At 38.0% G+C, this 19,884-nt stretch overlaps 1 protein-coding gene across 1 annotated transcript; it reads right to left on the reverse strand.

Moving 5' to 3' along the window:
* Positions 1-11: 11 nt before the first annotated feature.
* Positions 12-14,534, reverse strand: scaf4a (SR-related CTD-associated factor 4a). Its single transcript, XM_048176032.1, has 20 exons — positions 14,350-14,534; positions 12,190-12,273; positions 11,961-12,005; positions 11,720-11,881; positions 11,465-11,594; positions 10,207-10,349; positions 9,891-10,070; positions 7,367-7,455; positions 7,172-7,265; positions 6,907-7,059; positions 6,752-6,825; positions 6,114-6,304; positions 5,910-6,010; positions 5,681-5,794; positions 2,469-2,625; positions 2,287-2,390; positions 2,048-2,201; positions 1,861-1,941; positions 1,655-1,741; positions 12-1,445 (listed from the first exon to the last, which is right to left on the reverse strand). The coding sequence occupies exons 1-20, from the start codon at positions 14,377-14,379 to the stop codon at positions 583-585; spliced, it is 3,036 nt and encodes a 1,011-aa protein (XP_048031989.1). The 5' UTR covers positions 14,380-14,534; the 3' UTR covers positions 12-582.
* Positions 14,535-19,884: the final 5,350 nt, after the last annotated feature.

The raw sequence follows: 19,884 nt of genomic DNA on the forward strand, positions 1-19,884 counted from the left end.
AAGTCGGTTCATTCATTTGGTATGAAAATATTTTATTAAAACCACCTCCCTATCGCTGAAATATTTGGAGTTCCTATCTCCAAAAAACTTAAAAATTATAAAAACATCTTGTGTGTGTGTTTTTTTTTTTTTTTTATGTTGTAAACATTAAGTTAAAAACATTACAGCAAAAGGGTCTTAATATCTTATTTTAGTCAATGTTTCCATTATTGAAACTCAACATGGATATCATTGGAAAATAAAAACAAAATGACAAAAAAACAGCCAGTCAAAATCTACAAATATTATTTGAGTAATGTTAGCATATTTACAGCAAAACCATTAATCATTTTTTTTCCTTATCTTCAGTTTTAATACAACATTCAAGCTTCATTGAGGTGGTACAATAAATTCACAAGGCAACGGTCCACGTTTGCCAAAAGACGCTTTATAAAGTCTGAAAAACTTGGTTTGTGATGAAGAACCAAGCATCCTATGCATAAAGCATCCCACAACAGTTGGACTTTGCTTTCTAGCCAGCAGTATTCATGATTAGCACTGACACGGGAGAAGCTCATATGGTCTTGTTGTAAAAAGAGGCCTCTATGACTCTTCTTTATGTGTTTGCTCTGCAGATTTGTTTTCTGCTATAGGTTCTGAGGCTTTTGAGTCTGCTGTGGCTGCAGTGGAAGGTGCTGGAACATCTGGCTTGGCTTCAGGAAGTTCTTTAGTAGAGTTTGCACTAGGCTCGTTGGTACTCGCTGCAAGTCTCTCGTTGGGTTCCTCGCTGGTGAGACCCAGGCGATCGAGTCTATCGTCTCGGTCCCAGCGCGTGCTTCTCTCTCTGCTCCCTGCGGACCGCCTGGTTCGTTCTTCACCATCTCGTCCTCGATCTCGATCCCTCTCTCCGTCCGGACTTCTCCTCCAGTCCCTGCGTTCTCTCTCTCTGTCCCACCCGCCTTGTTTTTCCGGCTCCTCGTGCCAGCCTCCAAATCTTTCACGGCTGTCTGGCCTCTCCCCGCCACGACCCTCGCCAAAAGACCGTCGTCCTCCATACCAGTCCTGATCTCGATCTCTGCCCCTCCCTAACCCGGGGCGCTCGCCTCTGAACGGCCTCGCCTCGTGATCATTCGGCCCGTCTGGTCTGGGTCCGGGTCCGCTCGGTCTCATAAAGGGAGGTCCGGGAGGGGGAAAGGGGCCCCTCATGCCATGAGGAGGGGGTGGCATGCCAAAGGTCCCAGGTGGTGGCTCGCGGTGCATCATCTGAGGTGGACCCCTGGGTGGCATCATCTGTGGGGGGATGGGTGGCATACCAGGCCGAGGAGGCGGAATGGGAAAGCGCTGCATGTGTGGGGGCGGCATCCCTGGGGGCCGCTGGAGAGGCATCATACCCGGCCTTGAACCTAGAAGACCTGGTGGAGACTGCATGCCCATCCCTGGTGGACCTCCAGGAGGCACTTGGTTTCCTGAAGAGTAAATGAAATAATAAAATTAACTCACAAAGATACATTAATCAAAATATACTATATTTTTAAAGTTTATTCAGAAAATGTGAATAGTTTCTGTCCATTTTAAACTGCAAAGCCAGGGAGAACTAACCCTTTAAATTAGAAAATTATTTTAAATTGTAATAATATTTCATAATATTTTGTGATGAATAAATGCCAAGACCTACCTGAGTTGAACCCATCTGTTCCATCATTGTTGATTCTTGGGCCTATACCTGCTGGATCGTTCGGAAGGTCTTCAACTGAGCTGCCAACTACAGGAATTAAACAGGAAAAAATCAGCTCAGTGTTATTGTCAAGATGGGAAATTAAAAGAAACTAAACAGGTTTGCTGGTCAAAAACTTTAGGGTGTATACAATAAAGACCGGCCACCTGGAGGCATGCCGATCCCTGCTGTAGGTGGAGGAGGCCCGGTGGCACCCAGAGGAGGCATGGCACCCGGAGGAAGAAATCCTGAAACAAAGAATGCGTTTAGAAACTGGGTACTTCTCCAAAAACAAAATGCTTATCATTACAACACACTTAAATTAAACTTTGATTGTCACTGGTGTTGTTGTACCTGGTGGCATCTGCATGGGGTTAAAGCCTGGCCGTATGAAGGGACCTGGGGGTGGAGGAACCCCAGGTGGGAATGAGGGGGGTGGGATGTTCATGGGTCCTGAGAATCCTGGTGGTGGGACACCGACAGCTCCCATTGGCTGGACAGGAGGAACCTGAGGTTGAACAAAAAGAGGAAAAATTAATAAATAGGACCAAACCCAAATCTTTAGGAAGAGGAACCAGGGCATTATGAATTACCTGCATAGGTACTACAGCTGGGGTCTCCTCCACTTTTCCCACCTCAGGTCTGCCATTCTGAGACTCTTCAGCTTTCTCTAGCTCAATCTGAGAGCTTCGCCACTCTGCACATGGACCAACCATACGTTACGGAGTGTCCTCAATGTCTAGAGGAACCATTACTAATTAGTTCCAATATTTACCTGGTGCAAGAGTATCAGGGTCCAGCATCCCTCCTTCTCTGAACACATCCAGGTCCTCCATCTTTACCTTGGACCATGGTACATAGGTTACACCCAATTCCACATCCCAATACTGCTTGAACTCAGCCTTAATGCCTTTATTCAGAGCCCAGGCAATCTGGAGAAATATAGTGATGCAATGAATGTGAAAATATTTAAAACATTTTCATACACACCATTCCAAAGTTTGTGGTCAGTATGATTTTTTAAAGAAATTAATACTATATGACAGTAAAAGTTAAAGAAAAGTAAAAAAAATATTTAAAAAAAATGTTCTATTTGTCTAAGAATCCTGAAAAAAAGTATCAGTTTCCACAAAAATATTAAGCAGCACAACTGTTTTCAACATTAATAACAAATGTTTCTTGAGCACCAAATCAGCATATTGAAATAATTTCTGAAGGATCATGTAAAACTGAAGACTGGAGTAATGATGCTGAAAATTCAGCTTTGCTTTACAGGAATGAATGACATTTTTAAATAAATAAAGATATAAATAATGATATTTCACAGTTTATACCGTATTTTTGATCAGATAATTGCAGACCTGTTGAGCATAAGAAACGTCTTTCAAAAAACACTTTAAAAATTCATACTGACCCCAAACTTCTGAATGATATTGTACATTTTGGGGTGAACTATGCCTTTAAAATAGTCACTGTTACTAGAAAGAGGCAATGCTTCAGAAGCTCTACAGTTTCTCTCTAAATGATCAACTATAATAAAGTTCTACATTGACAAGTTTAAGCAAAACAATGCAAATTATAAATATCTTTCAATCTCTGTCTTTCACTCTCCTAAGATGGTGAATACAGTCCTGGTCAAAATTACTGGCACCCTTGGTAAATATGAACAAAGAAGCCTGTGAAAATAAATCTGCATTGTTAATCCTTTTATTCAAAAAAATTCACAAAAATCTAACCTTTCATCGAAGTAAAACAATTGAAAATGGGGGGGAAATCTCATTATTAAAGGGTTAGTTCACCCAAAAATGAAAATTCTGTCATTTATTACTTACCCTCATGCCGTTCCACACCCGTAAGACCTTCGTTAATCTTCAGAACACAAATTAAGATATTTTAGTTGAAATCCGTGAGGCCTCCATAGGGAGCAATGGACACTTCCTCTCTCAAGATCCATTAATGTACTAAAAACATATCAGTTCATGTGAGCACAGTAGTTTAATATTAATATTATAAAGCGACAAGAATATTTTTGGACCGCCAAAAAAAACGAAATAACGACTTATTTAGTGATGGCCGATTTCAAAACACTGCTTCAGAAAGATTCGGAGCATAATGAATCAGTGTGTCGAATCATGATTCAGATCGCGTGTTAAACTGTCAACGGCTGAAATCACGTGACCTTGGCATTCCGAACAGCAAATTCGACACACTGATTCATTTGTGCTCCAAAGCTTCATGAAACAGTGTTTTGAAATCGGCCATCACTAAATAAGTCGTTATTTTTTTTTTTTTGGGGCGCACCAAAAATATTCTCGTCGCTTTATAATATTAATATTGAACCACTGTACTCACATAGCCTGGATGCCAGCCGAACTTAGCCCCGCCCACAACATTTTGAGGTCGGGGAGTTCGGTCTGGACTCGATCCGTAGAGGAGTAATTATGCCCGAACAGAAACTGTTCGGACCAATCACATTGTCAGGGCGATGATTGACAGATTATCACCAGAAACGTAATCAGCCACGTCATCAAAGAGCGCTTGGGGAGTTTGACTGACAAGCGATCTAACCAATCAGAACGCTGCAGCCGCCATTTTGTCCAACAAAGCAGTCAGGAGTTAGAAGATTAACCTCGGTGGAGTTAAACTTGAAAAATTGTGCATATTGACGTCTTTCCGCATTTGAAACAACATTCATTCTCATGTTCATTCATGTTTATTTGATGCTATAAATGGACTAGTAGGAAGAGATGATCATAAGTAACCTGCTCTGTCTCGTCTGTCGATGTGTTGTCAGTTTCCTCTTTGCTCCGCGATGTATTTTCCACTCTGTGTGGCGTGACAGCGCCACGACTTGTCGGACAAAGCAACAGTAACTAAGGGGGGCGAGTCTTTGCGAAAGGTCAATTAGTTTACAACAATGATGGCTGTTGAAGAACTGAGATGTGTAGATTCCGCCATCGCGTCCGTTATAGAAGATATCGACAGCGCATTAATTTTAAAAAAGGAACAGAGGACCACGATCAAGGCATTTGTCGATGGGAAAGATGTCTTTGCCGTCCTTCCTACGGGATTCGGCAAAAGTTTGATTTATCAGCTGGCCCCGATGGTCGCTAAGAAGAGTTCTGTTGACAACTATGCGTCGCTCAACATACGTCACTTACTCTGTAGCTCTGATTGGTTGTAGGTCTATCCAATTGAGGTCTTTCCTGGATCGGTTTAAATACGCCCCCATAATCAAAGCCCAATGGAGCAGTATCAGACTCATATTCGAACTAGAATTGAGTATGACCACGTCAGGCTAGTACTCACATGAACCGATTTAAATATGTTTTTAGTACCTTTATGGATCTTGAGAGAGGAAGTGTCCATTGCTCCCTATGGAGGCCTCACGGAGCCATCGGATTTCAACTAAAATATCTTAATTTGTGTTCTGAAGATTAACGAAGGTCTTACGGTTGTGGAACGGCATGAAGGTAAGTAATAAATGACAGAATTTTCATTTTTGGGTGAACTAACCCTTTAAAAGTGTTTTTCTCTAATACACGCTGGCCACAATCATTGGCGCCCTTTTATTCAATACTTTTTGCAACCTCCTTTTGCCAAGATAACAGTTCTGAGTCTTCTCCTATAACGCCTGATGAGTTTGGAGAACACCTGACAAGAGATCAGAGACCATTCCTCCAATACATTATATTGTAATAATATTTCAAAATATTACAGTTTTTACTGTATTTTCGATCAAATAAATGCAGCCTTGGTGACCATAAGAGACTTCTTTCAAAAAAAAAAAAAAAAATCTTAAAACATAAGAATTTTTTTATCAATATACATGGAAAAAATAAATATTTATTGTATATATATTTTTAGATTTTTACACATTTATGCATTTTGATCATTTCTTTTGATCAAAAAGTAAAAAAAAGTTTTCAATCACTTTTTATTTGGTTTTATTTTTATTAAATCTGTTATAAAATAATCATCTGATACCTTAATGGCTTTCTGGTTGACTTTGTATGGACCTCTGCTTAGTTTCTGCAGGGCTCGATAGGCATCCTGACGATGGATCATGACAATGTAGGCACAACCACGAGGAGGAATCATCTATCGAAATCAGACAAGACAAAATCAGACTTTAGCACAGAAATACAACATCTTGTTAAGAAGAACTTAAATATGCTAACAGCTAAACATAAAACTCTAATTCTCAAGAACGTACATTAATTGAATCTATCTGCCCAAACTCCTCTAGTAAACAGGCCACGTCCTGCTGCTGCGTCCTCTTATCCAGCTGACCCACCCATAGAGTTGTGCTGCACACTGAAAGAGAGATACACAATGTGTTTTGCATGCTTCACAGTAGGCAAGTATGCATAATCGGGACTGGACTGGACGCTACAGCATTCGTAGTGGTCCTGCTTACCACTGAGAGTGTTATTCTTTATAGGAGGAAGGCCTTTCTGTCTTCGTTCTCGTTCCTTTTCTCTGTCTCTCCTTTCCTGAGACCGTGAACGAGGTGACTGACGCCGCCGTTCTCGAGAACGGGAGCGAGATCGCCGATGCCGCATTCGTCTGGTGCGGGAATTGGACCGAGACCTTCTTCTTTTAGGAGACCTGAACAAAACAGGTCATGAAATTTACAATTCTTGTTTTTTTTATGGAACACTGTAGTATTATAGATGATTAATCCGTGCACATTTTTTATTTCCCTCCATCTTCAGTCAAAATAACTTTCCCTCCCTCTTGCAGCGACTTGTCTTCTCTGATGGCGTGTTTATTGGCATGAGGGTGGGACAATGTCACTTCACATGAGATCACAGCAATAGCAAACCATCCATTCAATTCGAGATGAACAAAACGTGATGAGTCCCGCCCTACATTTTTTCCTGATCGAGAAGCTGTTTCACTCAGATATACGTCACAATAGGAAAGAAAAGACTATCACAACCTCCGTTCATGCAGATGAATGTTAACAATGCAAAATAAAAAATAAAAAAAGTGTTTTTCATGGAAGCACTATGTCAGTATTGTTTCATTAGTTTAGTGATTTGTCGTACACACCTTGACCCCGAACGTGACCTTGATCTTTTGCCATCAGGGAAAGGCCTGGCAGACGCATCTGAATTCATCATTTCCTGTGCCACAAGTTATCAAGGATTAGTATTAAATTCAACAGCAGCTTAATGGTTAATAAATAATTTACAAAATCATTTTACCTGATGCTGATGACCAGCCATGAGCTGATTGAAGGTGTCATTCTGAGGAGGGAAAGCAGCGTGCGGCTGCCCCATCGAAGGCATCATGCCTGGGTAGGGCTGAGAGGTCATAAGACCAAAGCCTTGGACTTGTCCATTCGAAGGTAGACCAACCTGAGCACACAACAGATACAAGCCAAAACGTGACCGTGGATTTATTAAATTACAAAAGAATGTCATCAAAATGAGATTTCAGCTTAAAATGTTGGCTTATGTAGTAATCTACCTGTTGGCGCTGTGATACAGTCATCATATGTTGTTGAAATTGCTGCATCTGACTGGTTGGAGGAAATCCTGGGACGGTCTGCTCAGGAAATCCCCTGCAGAGACAGACGAAAGAAACTTAAAATTCTGCACAAAACTGAGCAGATGATATACTTCGTATCACAGCTCAACATACAGTCAAGGAGATGCTACTTACATAGTAGGTTGAACAGACGGCGTTTCATCCTTCTTGGCTTCATCCCCGGCTTCTGGCTCATCATCATAGTCAAAGCGGTCCAGAAGTGTCTGGAAAAAAAGAGGAGGAAAGAGATCGTCAAAATCTTTAAGCCCACAAGGGATGCACAAAACAACATATTTCCCAAAAAATTAGGTTGGTTTTGGGGTCACCTGACCCAAATCAGACACATTTTTGGGCAAATTGTAATTAAAGCACTGCTACAAAATTATAAACAGTTTTTGGAAGAAAACAAAATTTAAATAAAGAATATATATAAGTCTCTTACGCGCACATTTATTTGATCAAAAATACAGTAATATTGTGAAATATTTCAATTTAAAGCTGCAGTCTGTAAGTTTTGCCTCTTTGTCGCCATCTCTGTTCGAAACCCGCAATTGCAGAATTATCTATTAAATTAGAGATCTACGTGGGATGTGCATCAGCAGGGCTCCTCAGAGCAGATTTGAGGAGAATGTGTGGCTGGTGGATACTGTACAGGTACTTACTTCGGAATCACAGACTGTAGTCAAAATAAGAATTTTCACCAGAAAATGTCATCTGAACAAGTAAGTAACAAATCTGCCACTTTTGTTCTGACCAACTGAGAAAAAAAAGCATTACAATAAATCGCGCTGCCAATGGCGATTCAATCAAATGATCGCTTAGCTCGGATCACGTCAATCCGTACATATTATTATTATTGTTATACTTTGTTCTCAAATTGTTAAAGGGTTAGTTCACCCAAAAATGAAAATAATGTCATTTATTACTCACCCTCATGCCGTTCCACACCCGTAAGACTTTTGTTAATCTTCGTAACACAAATTAAGATATTTTTGTTGAAATCCGATTGCTCCGTGAGGCCTCCATAGCCAGCAATGACATTTCCTCTCTCAAGATCCATTAATGTACTAAAAACATATTTAAATCAGTTCATGTGAGTACAGTGGTTCAATATTAATATTATAAAGTGATGAGAATATTTTTGGTGCACCAAAAAACAAAATAACTTATTTAGTGATGGCCGATTTCAAAAAACTGCTTCAGGAAGCTTCGGAGCGTTATGATTCTTCTGTGTTGAATCATGATCCGGATCACGTGTCAAACCGCCAAACTGCTGAAATCACATGACTTTGGCGCTCCGAAGTGCTGATTCGACACGCTGATTCATAATGCTTCGAAGCTTCCGGAAGCAGCGTTTTGAAATCGGCCATCACTATATAAGTCTATATAAGTTGCACCAAAAATATTCTCGTCGCTTTATAATATTAATATTGAACCACTGTACTCACACGAACTGATTTAAATATGTTTTTAGTACATTTATGGATCTTGAGAGAGGAAATGTCATTGCTGGCTATGCAGGCCTCACAGAGCCATCGGATTTCAACAAAAATATCTTAATTTGCATTCCGAAGATTAACGAAGGTCTTACGGGTGTGGAACGGCTTGAGGGTGAGTAATAAATGACAGAATTTTAATTTTTGGGTGAACTAACCCTTTAATGTTAACAACATCAGCATTGCGTGACCACATGTATTTAGTGTGTATTAGCGTTACCTGTAGATTTCAATTTCTGTACAGTCTAATCTCTAATGGTCCATTTGTCATTCCATACAATCCGCCATTAAAATATGTTTAATTATTCCAGCTGATGTGAGAAAAGGCTATAAATGATCTGCCACCTGCAGCATCCTCACATGCGATATAGCCTACTAGCTGGGACTTGTTCTTTATGTAAACAGATGTGACATAATGATGCAAAGACGAACGGTGGCATGCTCGAATTTCCCACAAAAACCTATCAGCACCACTCGAATTAGGAAACATTATTACAAGCTTACCATTGTGAATCGGGCTAAGGTAAGGAGATAGTTTTGAACACTGGCTGGTAATGTACTTGCTCAAAAAATAATTTTGGATTATTTTTAACCAAAAAAGGTTACGGACTGCAGCTTTAAAATACCCATTTCACATTTTAAAATATATTCAAATAGAATTTATTCCTGTAATGGCAAAGCTGAATTCAGTGCCACGTGATTTTTCAGAAATCATTCTAATATGCTTATTTGGTGCTTGAGAAACATTATTATCAATATTTAAAACAGTATAATATAAACTGCATAATATGTTCATGAAAAAAAACGTGATCAATTTTTTTCAGGATTCTTTAAGGAATATGTTATTCAATGTCACTTTTCAAAACAATTTAATGCTGAATAAAACAATTTCTTTTCCTTTTTTTCTTTAAAAAAAATTACATATATAAAAAAAAAAATATATATATATATATATATATATATATATATATATATATATATATATATATATATATATATATATATATATATATTTTTTTTTTTTTTTTTAGAGAGAGACGCATAATTAGTTGGTTGTTGGATGACATGCCCTATGACCCATTCCTACCACTGTGTTTTCAGAAGAGTGTGTTTTTTAAATTCCTAAGTGCAAACTCAAAAACAATTGATCTCCGTTATTTCACCTTGTCAAATGTGGCTTTCTTTTCCACAGGCTGTTGTGTGGGATGGTTGTGCTGATGTGTGAGGGTGGAGGAGGTGGCAGTTGCAGCCTGGGCCTGTAGGTGGAGGTGACTCCTGTTATTGTCCACAGCTGGAGACTGAGGTTTCCCTGGCGGCTGAAAGTTCTGCAGAATCTGCTGAAGCTTCACAAAACAGTGACCATATGAATATCCCAACAGAATTGAAAGATTTTGTTTCTAATTTTTTATGCTAAAAATATCCCAAGGTGTTTATGTGCAAACTGATATGCGGGAAATCCAGGGCATTCATTCCACTAACCTGCTGTCCTTGAGAAGACTGAATTAGTTGAGCAACAGCCGCAAAGGCATCTGAGGTCTGAAGCTGAGGCACAGCTGCTGCGGCCGAGTTTGCCGTCGACACAGGATGAGCCTCCTGTTCCCTCACGGGAGACTGTGGGGATGCTGCAGAAACACATCGATAATGAAATTATTAAATGTTAGTAGGAAAATCTAAAATTACATGTAAAAAGCTAAAAATTGTAATACATGAAAACGCCATGCAAGACATTCCAGATTTTTTTTTTTGATTGATGATGCATCACAGAATCAGAGTTCTGAATAGATTCAATGAAACGGACAGTTTGAATTGATTGCCAGAAATAAATAGAACTTGGCAACTCTAACACAATTTTGATACTGAAGCTTAAATCTGAGACACTATTAAAACGTCTTCACCAGGGGTGTCCAAACTCGGTCCTGGAGGGCCACTGTCCTGCAGAGTTTAGCTCCAACCACAATTAAACACACCTGAACCAGCTAATCAAGGTCTAATCAAGCATATGAGAAACTTTCAGGCAGGTGTGTTGAGGCAAGTTGGAGCTAAACACTGCAGGACAGTGGCCCTCCAGGACCGAGTTTGGACACCACTGGTCTACACTACACAGTCAGTAAGATTTTATTGAAAGATTAACAGATTTACTAAAAGATTAATGATTGTTTGATAGAAGTCTCTTCTGCTCACCAATGCTGCATTTATTTGATCAAAAATGCATTAAAAAAACAGTAATATTGTGAAATATATTACTTTAATTGAAATGTTTTCTATTTTAAGCTGTCACGTGATCCTTCAGAAATCATTCTAATATGCTGATATGATGCTCAAGAAACATTCCTTATTATTACCAATGTTGAAATTAGTGCTGATTAGTATTTTTGTTTAAATCGTGATACAGTTTTTTTTAGAACGCTTTAATAGAAAGTTCAACAGAACAGCATTTATTTGAAATAGAAAGATTTTGTAATATTATAAATGTCTTTACTGTCACTTTCGATCAATTGAATGTTTCCTTGCTGAATAATAAGTATTAATTTCTTTTTAAAAAATCTTGCTGATTCCAAAATATTACTATATATATAAAAAAAATGTGTAAATGCACTGCACAATAAAATAATAAAATAAAACACTCTCATACTTGTGAGCTGCAAAACATGTCTGTATAGCAAAACAAATCTCATACCAAACAAGAAGCACGTTAAAATCATGGCGATATTCACAATGTTACACATCAGTGTCTTACCCGCATCAGGGCCGTTGTCCAATCCCATTGAGCTGCTGGATCCAGCAGCCATGTCCAAGAGAGGCTGGATTACTTCGATCTTAAACACTCCATTTTTCTGCCACAGGTTCAGCACTCTAACTATCTTACTCTGGATGAGGAAGAGAAATATCATAAAGTCAGCATTTGATTCATACCATAAAATGAGGGTACTGAATAAGGAGCTATTTATATATAAAAAAAAAAAAAAAAATTGGCTCTAAAAAATATTCTCACCCGATCTTCTGTGGGACACAAGCATAGATTCTCAAATGTCCCAGCAATGTTTTTGGTGAACCTGGGACCAAACACATCTTTTTCAGCACCAAACTGATGCCGTGACTGTCTCACGATGGAATCCACCACATAGAGCCCTGGAACTTTGTACTCAGGTTTGCACTGTGCACAAAATAGCATTCAGTAAATGAATACAAGCCAACAATCATCCAATTCAAATTCAGTTCAGATGGGCACCTACCTTCTTTATGAATTTTTCAACAATTTGAACAACATGCTTGTATAACTGGAAGACACAAACAATTGAGAGAGGATTAAAGGGAAGGTTTTCAAATACATGTTAAAGTATATTTGATTAACATGAGAAATCTCTCAGGTCCCTGCACAAACACACACTTTATCATATTATAACCCAACTGGCATTAGGTATCAGGTGTGATCACTGCACTGCAACATCAAGATCAACTTACTTTAATGGCTTTTATGGCAGATTTGGTGATAGAGATCATCTTGGCCCTTGAAATGGGAGGCTTTGTGTCCATCAAGGAGAACAACTGCAATGAAGCCATAACGTAATGTTAATGCATATTATGACGTCAATAAGGGCTGAAGTATGGAGCATGGAAACTTCCATTACTGGGTAATACAACACTGAAAACTTAACATTGAAGTCAATGAGTGAAAGCAACCTGCACTATAAGATGCACTATACTATATCATTTTTACACTGAACATGAAAAGTACCATGATATTACAGTTTATTGCCATGTCACAGTTTTACGGAAATAAAGAATATTTATACCATGACAGAGTGCAATGTAATTACCATGAATATAGTAATGATTCAGTACAGCAGTATAAAGTAGCATGCTATAACAAACTGATCCAATCCATGTTTTTCTAAGGGATACATTTCAAAATTATACTTGACTTATAAACTATATTCGAAAAATACAACTAGTTTCACTTCTTCTTAAGCTGAACAGCTTTATTAGGAATTAACAGAACAGAAGGCCTTTCCATAATTTATGACACTTCTTACAAACACAGCACCATTGCGTGGTTAAGCATAATTGAATGCCGCATTCAGACTTGGCTAAATGCTATACTGAATTTCTTGTGGAAAGGAGTACGTTTTTATTAAAGCTTGTACTTTTACCAAGGTTAAAATACATCCCAATATTCCACCTAACTATGCAGAGATAACTGTAATAAGTAATTTGTACACTGATGATTTCCCTGGAAAATGTAAACAGTGTGATTTGATGTTGCTTTTTTACAACATTTTTATAGAGTGCAACAGTCAGGTTCTGGAAGTAAAAATCCCATTCATTTTCTCAATAGAGGAACTGACATATGATGTAACTTATTAAGCATTAAAAGTCTTGCCTACTGTGAGCTAAGAGGTTGTTAATTAATGATGCTTTTGTTGAAGCTATCAGCCTGCATTATTTCAACTTATTCTTTAGATAATCATGTAGAATTGCAAAATTCCTGGTGAAAATCTACATTACATTTTGGGCCACTAATTTCACCTTGCAGATGTTTTTTTTTTTTTTTTTTTGGTTCATCGCTTGTAACTCTTTAAAAACCCTATGGGAAATACTTCCAGAACCAAGGTTGCTGAAAAGGTGGGCGGCACTTTTGTACTCTATTTGAGCATCCTGACCAGTTTAGCGACATTGGCTCAAACAATGGCATGGGTTTTGGGGCGGGACTAACAATTTGGCTGACCAATAACACAGTGTGAGGGAAAACTTGTTTGAAAACAATCATTGTTTTTGCAGTTCAGTTTGATAATGTGTTTGGTGCACAAATTACACACTTCACCTATAAAAATAAACACTTTTATCTAAAACTTTACATATAAATTACCATCCACATTTACATAAATGACCATGTTGAACAATAGGCGGAGATCAGACTTCTTAAAGGTACAGTAACGTAAACAATTTTTAAAAAGCCAAAAAAAAAAAAATAGAAAATTGTCGTTTACAACTATATTTTCACTGTTTTCAGTATAAAAACTTCATGGGCATTAATAAAAAGCTGTTAAATGTCGAATACGGTCCATTAACAATAGTTCTGTCTTTGGTGGGACACAGTTTTGTACAATTTAACCATTTCCGCCCCCAATTGTTTATCTCGACCATCAGCGAGCAATATAAAGTTATTAAAAGAATGAACTGTGGTAGGTTATGGGTCTTCCCTGAATGAACTCATGGCAGAGGAGCACACAGACACCGTGCGCAGACTGTAAACAACATGAGCACTAGTTTGTGTGGCATCTCATAACTTTAGCACAGATGTATATTCGTACGTGTTAGATCCGGAGTACAAAAAGCAGAGACTAACATGTAAAGTGACCAACTGCAGATCACGCTGTCTATTATGATTATTAGGACTGTTATTATGGCGTTCAAAGTATCGTAACACACAGATCTAAGCATTTACACTAAAATTTACGAAAGGGCGGTTTCATATGATATGCTACATCCAACCTGGAAGCATTTAACTGCGCATTTTAAACACTGAGGCCTTCATTTGGCTTGGGCCGTTGCAACACATTGAACGCTTGTGCTCATCAAACCGCCATTTTACTGCCGTTTCATCTTACTGAACACACACACCTCATGGTTAAAAGCGTTGACGGCATCCATGGTGTCCCGTCTCTGCTTTGCAGTCACTTTCTCCGGTAAAATCAAAAATATGTGTGGTACTGTCCTCCAACAGGCCGCCCCAACATGTCCGCCCCTGGCAGCAGACAGACAGCTCGGACTCGGAGTCGGCGCGGTGCTCGCGGTGCAGGATGGGATTGGAAAACGGTTGTTGCGAAGAACGGCCACCAGATGACGCTGAAAACACGCATGAAAAATCTAAAGTCGGATCGCATTCATTTTTGTACCGCTTGATTTTATAATAATACAAATATCTTATCATAGATGTAGCAGCATTAGTTAAAATTTAATTAATAAAAAACATAAATATACAAAAATGCCTTTAAGACCAAACACTGAAATTTTATTGGCATGGTAAATACAAATTCATAAACAAGTATACAACATATAAGAATAATTTCCAGGATATTTATTATACCAGATGAAGTTAAATCCAATGAGAACTACTGATGTAGATTAAATGCTTATTAAATGTAGACACTGCCATAATTCTAATGTAAACAATTGTGCATTCGTCATAAAAATATTTTTCAACATTTATTATAGGCTACCAGTGATACAAAAGACATGTTAAAGATGAAAATGATCTTAAATTAGCTTAAATAACCCTATATGGCCTACAATAAAATATGAACATTGACCAATCAGCATCGCAGATATCACTGCACAACACCCTTTGCAATTAGCAACCTAACCAATATAGGCCTACTGTTTAGAACTGTCCCAAGTATTATGCATTTCATGCATGTTGTTTATTTATTGAAGTATGAGTGATCCCTGCTGGCGTAATTTTGAGGCTACGCCCTTTCCAGGTCGAGGAAACAGGAAAGTCTTCCTATGTGGAAGACAGGTTGATATATGCGTGTGGAAGCCCACAGTTTACGAAGTGCAGAGGGATTATTATTAAAAGTTTTCTGTTTCAGGCATTTATTATTAAAGTTTTCTGTTTCAGATGTGGTGCTTGTCGAGTTATACATGTTCGAGTTGAATAAGGCGCTGTGCATATGAACAACTGCTGTTAAAGTTTTGTAATTGTTTTGTAAAAAAATGTTTTCATGCCAACCAGATCAAGTGAGTTCTTTACAAATGGACATATAATTGCTTTTCATAATAATGTGATGTTTGTATAGATTTAAATAATGTTATTTTTGCATTATAATTTATATAATTAAAATGTAAGTAAGCGTTTTGGCTGGGTATCAAATGTAAATGAAAAATGTATGAACAGTAAACGGGGCTGGGCCGTTTCTGGCGCGCTGTGCGCATTTGCGACGGCCCGATATTTGATTCCGGCAGCGTCGCCATGGTAACGGCTGATTCGGGCCGGGCAGTGAGTGCACCAGCAGGCATCCGGCCCGATCGCAGCAGAAAGAAACCATAGACAGTAAAAGAAATGGACACAGCGACCCCATTGGAACTCAATTGAGACAAGTGAAGCCCATTTTTAGCGATTTTTAGCACTTCCGTTTCTGACGCGCAGACTCAAACTAAGCTTGATGACGTCAGCAACCTGTCTGACAGATGTAAATCTTCTAGTAGCTGTGCGTCCAAACTGCCATCGTTAATCTTGCAGAGACGGCGAGCTTGAGCGGGGAGTTCTTTGGCGTGAGTGAGCAGGAGTAAGTATTCTGATTAATTATTTTGTATAGTATTTTAAAATGTAACGCCAGTACGCCATATTAAGTTAATGCATACTATTGCCTGCGAGCTTCTCCTCCTGTCTGTACGGTAATTTCTTTGCTGTGCGACAGAGAGTCGAGTGGTTATGACGCAATCGTTAGCCTATTTTTACAAAAACTGTATCTACGGGGCCATAATGTAACATAGAAGGTAATGGAGCCCTTTATACATTGTCGTGTATCTTTAGAAATAAATAATGGACAAATGGAGTCTTTAAACGCCTCAGATGTAAAGTTATTCACTGTCAAAGTGACGCCAAAATGAATGGGAGTCAATGGGGATGCTAACGCAAGTGAAGTTCTGCTACAAGATGGCGGCACCCGGCCGACTTCAACTTCCGGTCGACTTCCTTGGGCACTGAAAGAAACGGGCCGAGTGGTTAGTTTCCGGCAGGCGAGAATCTAACAGGAACTGGCCCGAGTGTATTTTGCTATCTGGGTATGTATCGTCATTTATAAACGCAGAGAAAATTTGATTTAAAATACAATAATAATATTCAACCAAAATTAAAAACGTTTTAGTATTATCATATGGCATCCCCTTCAGTCAATAAAATCAAAATCTATGTGCTTGACATTTTTGGCAACAAGAAAGTGAAGGAGACATTAGCACATGCACCCAACATGCTGCCAAGGCTCCATTGTGTGAGTTCATTTTAGAGGAAATATAAATTCAAATAAAAAAACAAACAAACAATTGTATGTGTTTTTTTTTAATGCAAAAAAATTTAATGCACATTTTGTAAAATCAATAAAATAAATGACAAAAAAGGGGATAGCTTACGATGTGTTATCAGTGTAGATGGCACTATTGTCTTTGCTATTTTTTAGTACTGGTGGGCAGTATAATAGCCTTTTTGCCTGTGTTTTAGTTTGATGTTAGTAACCTAAGTTTTATAGAAGACAGAGGAAAAGCTGTACCTTTTCTTTTCCAGAAAGTATGGATGATAGTGGCGGCAGTGCATCAGAAAATAAGGTCACAGTAAGAAAGGAAGTAGTTGAAGATCAAGGAGGATAGAAGCAGTGGGTGAGGGCAGAGATGAAGAATATAAGTCATAGATTGTTGTGGAAGTCAGGCATTTTGGTACATTATCCTATGCTTGAGGGACTATTTGTCCAGCGGAAGGATGGAATTTAATGATTTTACTTTGAAAAAAGTATAGCATACAGTAAATACATAAAGGTATTTTCGGCTTTAAAGGTGTTTAAAGCCTTTAAAGGATAAATTCAATTAAAAATTGAACTTATCTTGGCATAGTTAAATAACAAGACATCAGTACATGAAAATGACATAAATTGAGTCTCAAACTCCTTTGTTTCATCCTTCTTATATAAATCTCATTTGTTTAAAAGACCTCCGACGAACAGGCGAATCTCAACATAACACCGACTGTTACGTAACAGTCAGGGTGTACGCCCCCAATATTTGCATATGCCAGCTCATGTTCAAGCATTAGACAAGGGCAGGACGTCTGGATGTGCACAGCTGAATCATCAGACTAGGTAAGCAAGCAAGAACAACAGCGAAAAATGGCAGATGGAGCAATAATAACTGACATGATCCATGATTACATGATATTTTAGTGATATTTGTAAATTTTCTTTCTTGCAGTCTGTATAATTCATAAACACAACTCCATTCTTTATAAATCTCTCCAACAGTGTAGCATTAGCCGTTAGCCACGGAACATACTATCAAACACGTTCAGAATCAAATGTATACATCCAAATAAATACCATACTTACGCGATTAGACATGCTGCATGCTGAAAACTTTGTAAAGAACAATTTTGAGGGTTATATTAGCTGTGTGAACTTTGTTTATGCTGTTAAAGGCAAGCGCGAGCTCCGTGGGCTGGGAGCGTGAGCATTTAAAGGAGCCGCAGCCTAAATCGGCTCATATTTAATGATGGCCCAAAATAGGCAGTTAAAAAAATTAATCTATGGGGTATTTTGAGCTGAAACTTCACAGACACATTCAGGGGACACCTTAGACTTATATTACATATTTTAAAAAGACGTTCTACGGCACCTTTAATATTTGTATTGTGTGGTAAGCATTTTATAAGGTGCCTTGAGTACCTAATTCCTTATGTAAACTCTGCGTTCTTAGACTATTATTATAATAACAACCATGAAAAGATAGTTTGACTACACTACATATGGTTTATAATATCCTTTGAGCTTAAATGCTGCTCATTATTATTCCAAATCCTGGATTCCAAATCCACCACCCTTGACAGCTCGGATAAAACTAATGATAGTCCCTCTTTTGTGAGCAACTGCATTCACTTAAAACTTCCTTGAGGTCTTGTAATTAGAAACAACTGAGTTTCTATGATGAAGATCCTTTCAAATTTGAAAAGACAAAAAAAGAGTACAAAATCTTTGAATACGTTATGACAAAGCATTACGTCTGCTTAGAGGTGTTCCCTGACCTTGTGTTAAAAAATGTTCCACTGAAGTCCTTTTTTAAATTGAAATTCACCTCAAATGGAAGTACATTACCATTCAAACGTTTAGGATTGGTAAGTTTTTTCATGTTTTTAAAAGAAGCCTTTTATGCTTACCAAGGCTGCATTTATTTGATCAAAAATACACTAAAAACTGTATTATTGTGAAATAGTATTACGATTTTAAATAGGCTATCTGTTGTCTATTTTGATATTAAAATGCAGTTTATTCCTGTGATGACAAAGCTGAATTTTCAGCATCATTAATCCAGTCTTCATTGTCACACGATCCTTCAGAAATCATTATAATATATGCTGATTTGTTGCGCACAAAACGTTTATTATTATTATAAATATTAAAAACAGTTGTGCTGCTACATATCTTGTGGAAAACTATGATACATTGTTTTCAGTATTCTTAGATGAAAAGAAAGTTAAAAAGAACAGCATTCATTTGAAAGAGAAATATTTTGTTTCATTATAAAAGTCTTTAGTGACACTTTTGAATTTAACGCGTCTTTGCTGAATAAAAGTAATAATATTTAAAAATTATTACTGACACCAAACGTAAGCCTAACACAGGTTCAGTGCAATTGTATGCACATCTCCGCAAAATGCACAAAATATCCAAATCCAGCTCATGACTGATAAAATTGTTCTGGGAAAAGTCTGAAAGCATTGCAAAATACAACGATTTGTTCATGTGAATTGTCACAAACATTTAAAGTTTTTCCAATAAGCTCAGTGTCTGTTCGATAAGCATTATAAAAAGATTATGAGGAGATTATGACACCCCTCCCTTCATTTAAGTATTCAAACACCCTTATTAATGTTGATAAATAGTATTAATGACACAAGTTTGATGGTCTTGCCATGGCCCTCTAAAACAAATGGCTTCAATCCAAGAGTGAAATCATGCAGCTAAGACAGATTACTGCCCCTGACTGCTTGGATTGCTCACTGTCATTGTCTTAATGTTGGAAGAAGGAAATAGTGAGATCCAGAGAAAGTGTCCAGCTTATGGTTAATTTTGTGACCGGCGAACATAGAGATATTGTGTAAGACCGTGTAATTTAAACCATGATGCTTGGCATTACGATCTTGGCATTATGTTTTGCTCCAAACGTTTTAAAGATTACATTAAATTGGGGGGAAGGGGTTTTTAAAACCAAAATGTGCTCAGTGTGAGTGGATACAACCCTTGAGGAACAAAACACTGCTTATGAATCTCTATGTTACCATGGCATATCTGAGTAAGTTTGCTATCTTGTTGCACTACCTTGATTTGGTTTATATAATATCACCTTAAATGTCTAATTGTGCTGACAGCTCGGGGAACGGGTGCAAACACAATT

Source organism: Megalobrama amblycephala, linkage group LG2 (genome assembly GCF_018812025.1).
Source record: "Megalobrama amblycephala isolate DHTTF-2021 linkage group LG2, ASM1881202v1, whole genome shotgun sequence".
NCBI classification, from domain to species: Eukaryota; Metazoa; Chordata; class Actinopteri; order Cypriniformes; family Xenocyprididae; genus Megalobrama; species Megalobrama amblycephala.

Coding starts and splice junctions, on each gene's coding strand:
- scaf4a (XM_048176032.1), bottom strand. CDS start 14,379: ATGGATGCCGTCAACGCTTTTAACCATGAG. Junction 7,060..7,171: donor CTGTATCACAGCGCCAACAG/GTAGATTACTAC, acceptor TTGTGTGCTCAG/GTTGGTCTACCTTCGAATGG. Junction 6,826..6,906: donor TGGCTGGTCATCAGCATCAG/GTAAAATGATTT, acceptor CTTGTGGCACAG/GAAATGATGAATTCAGATGC.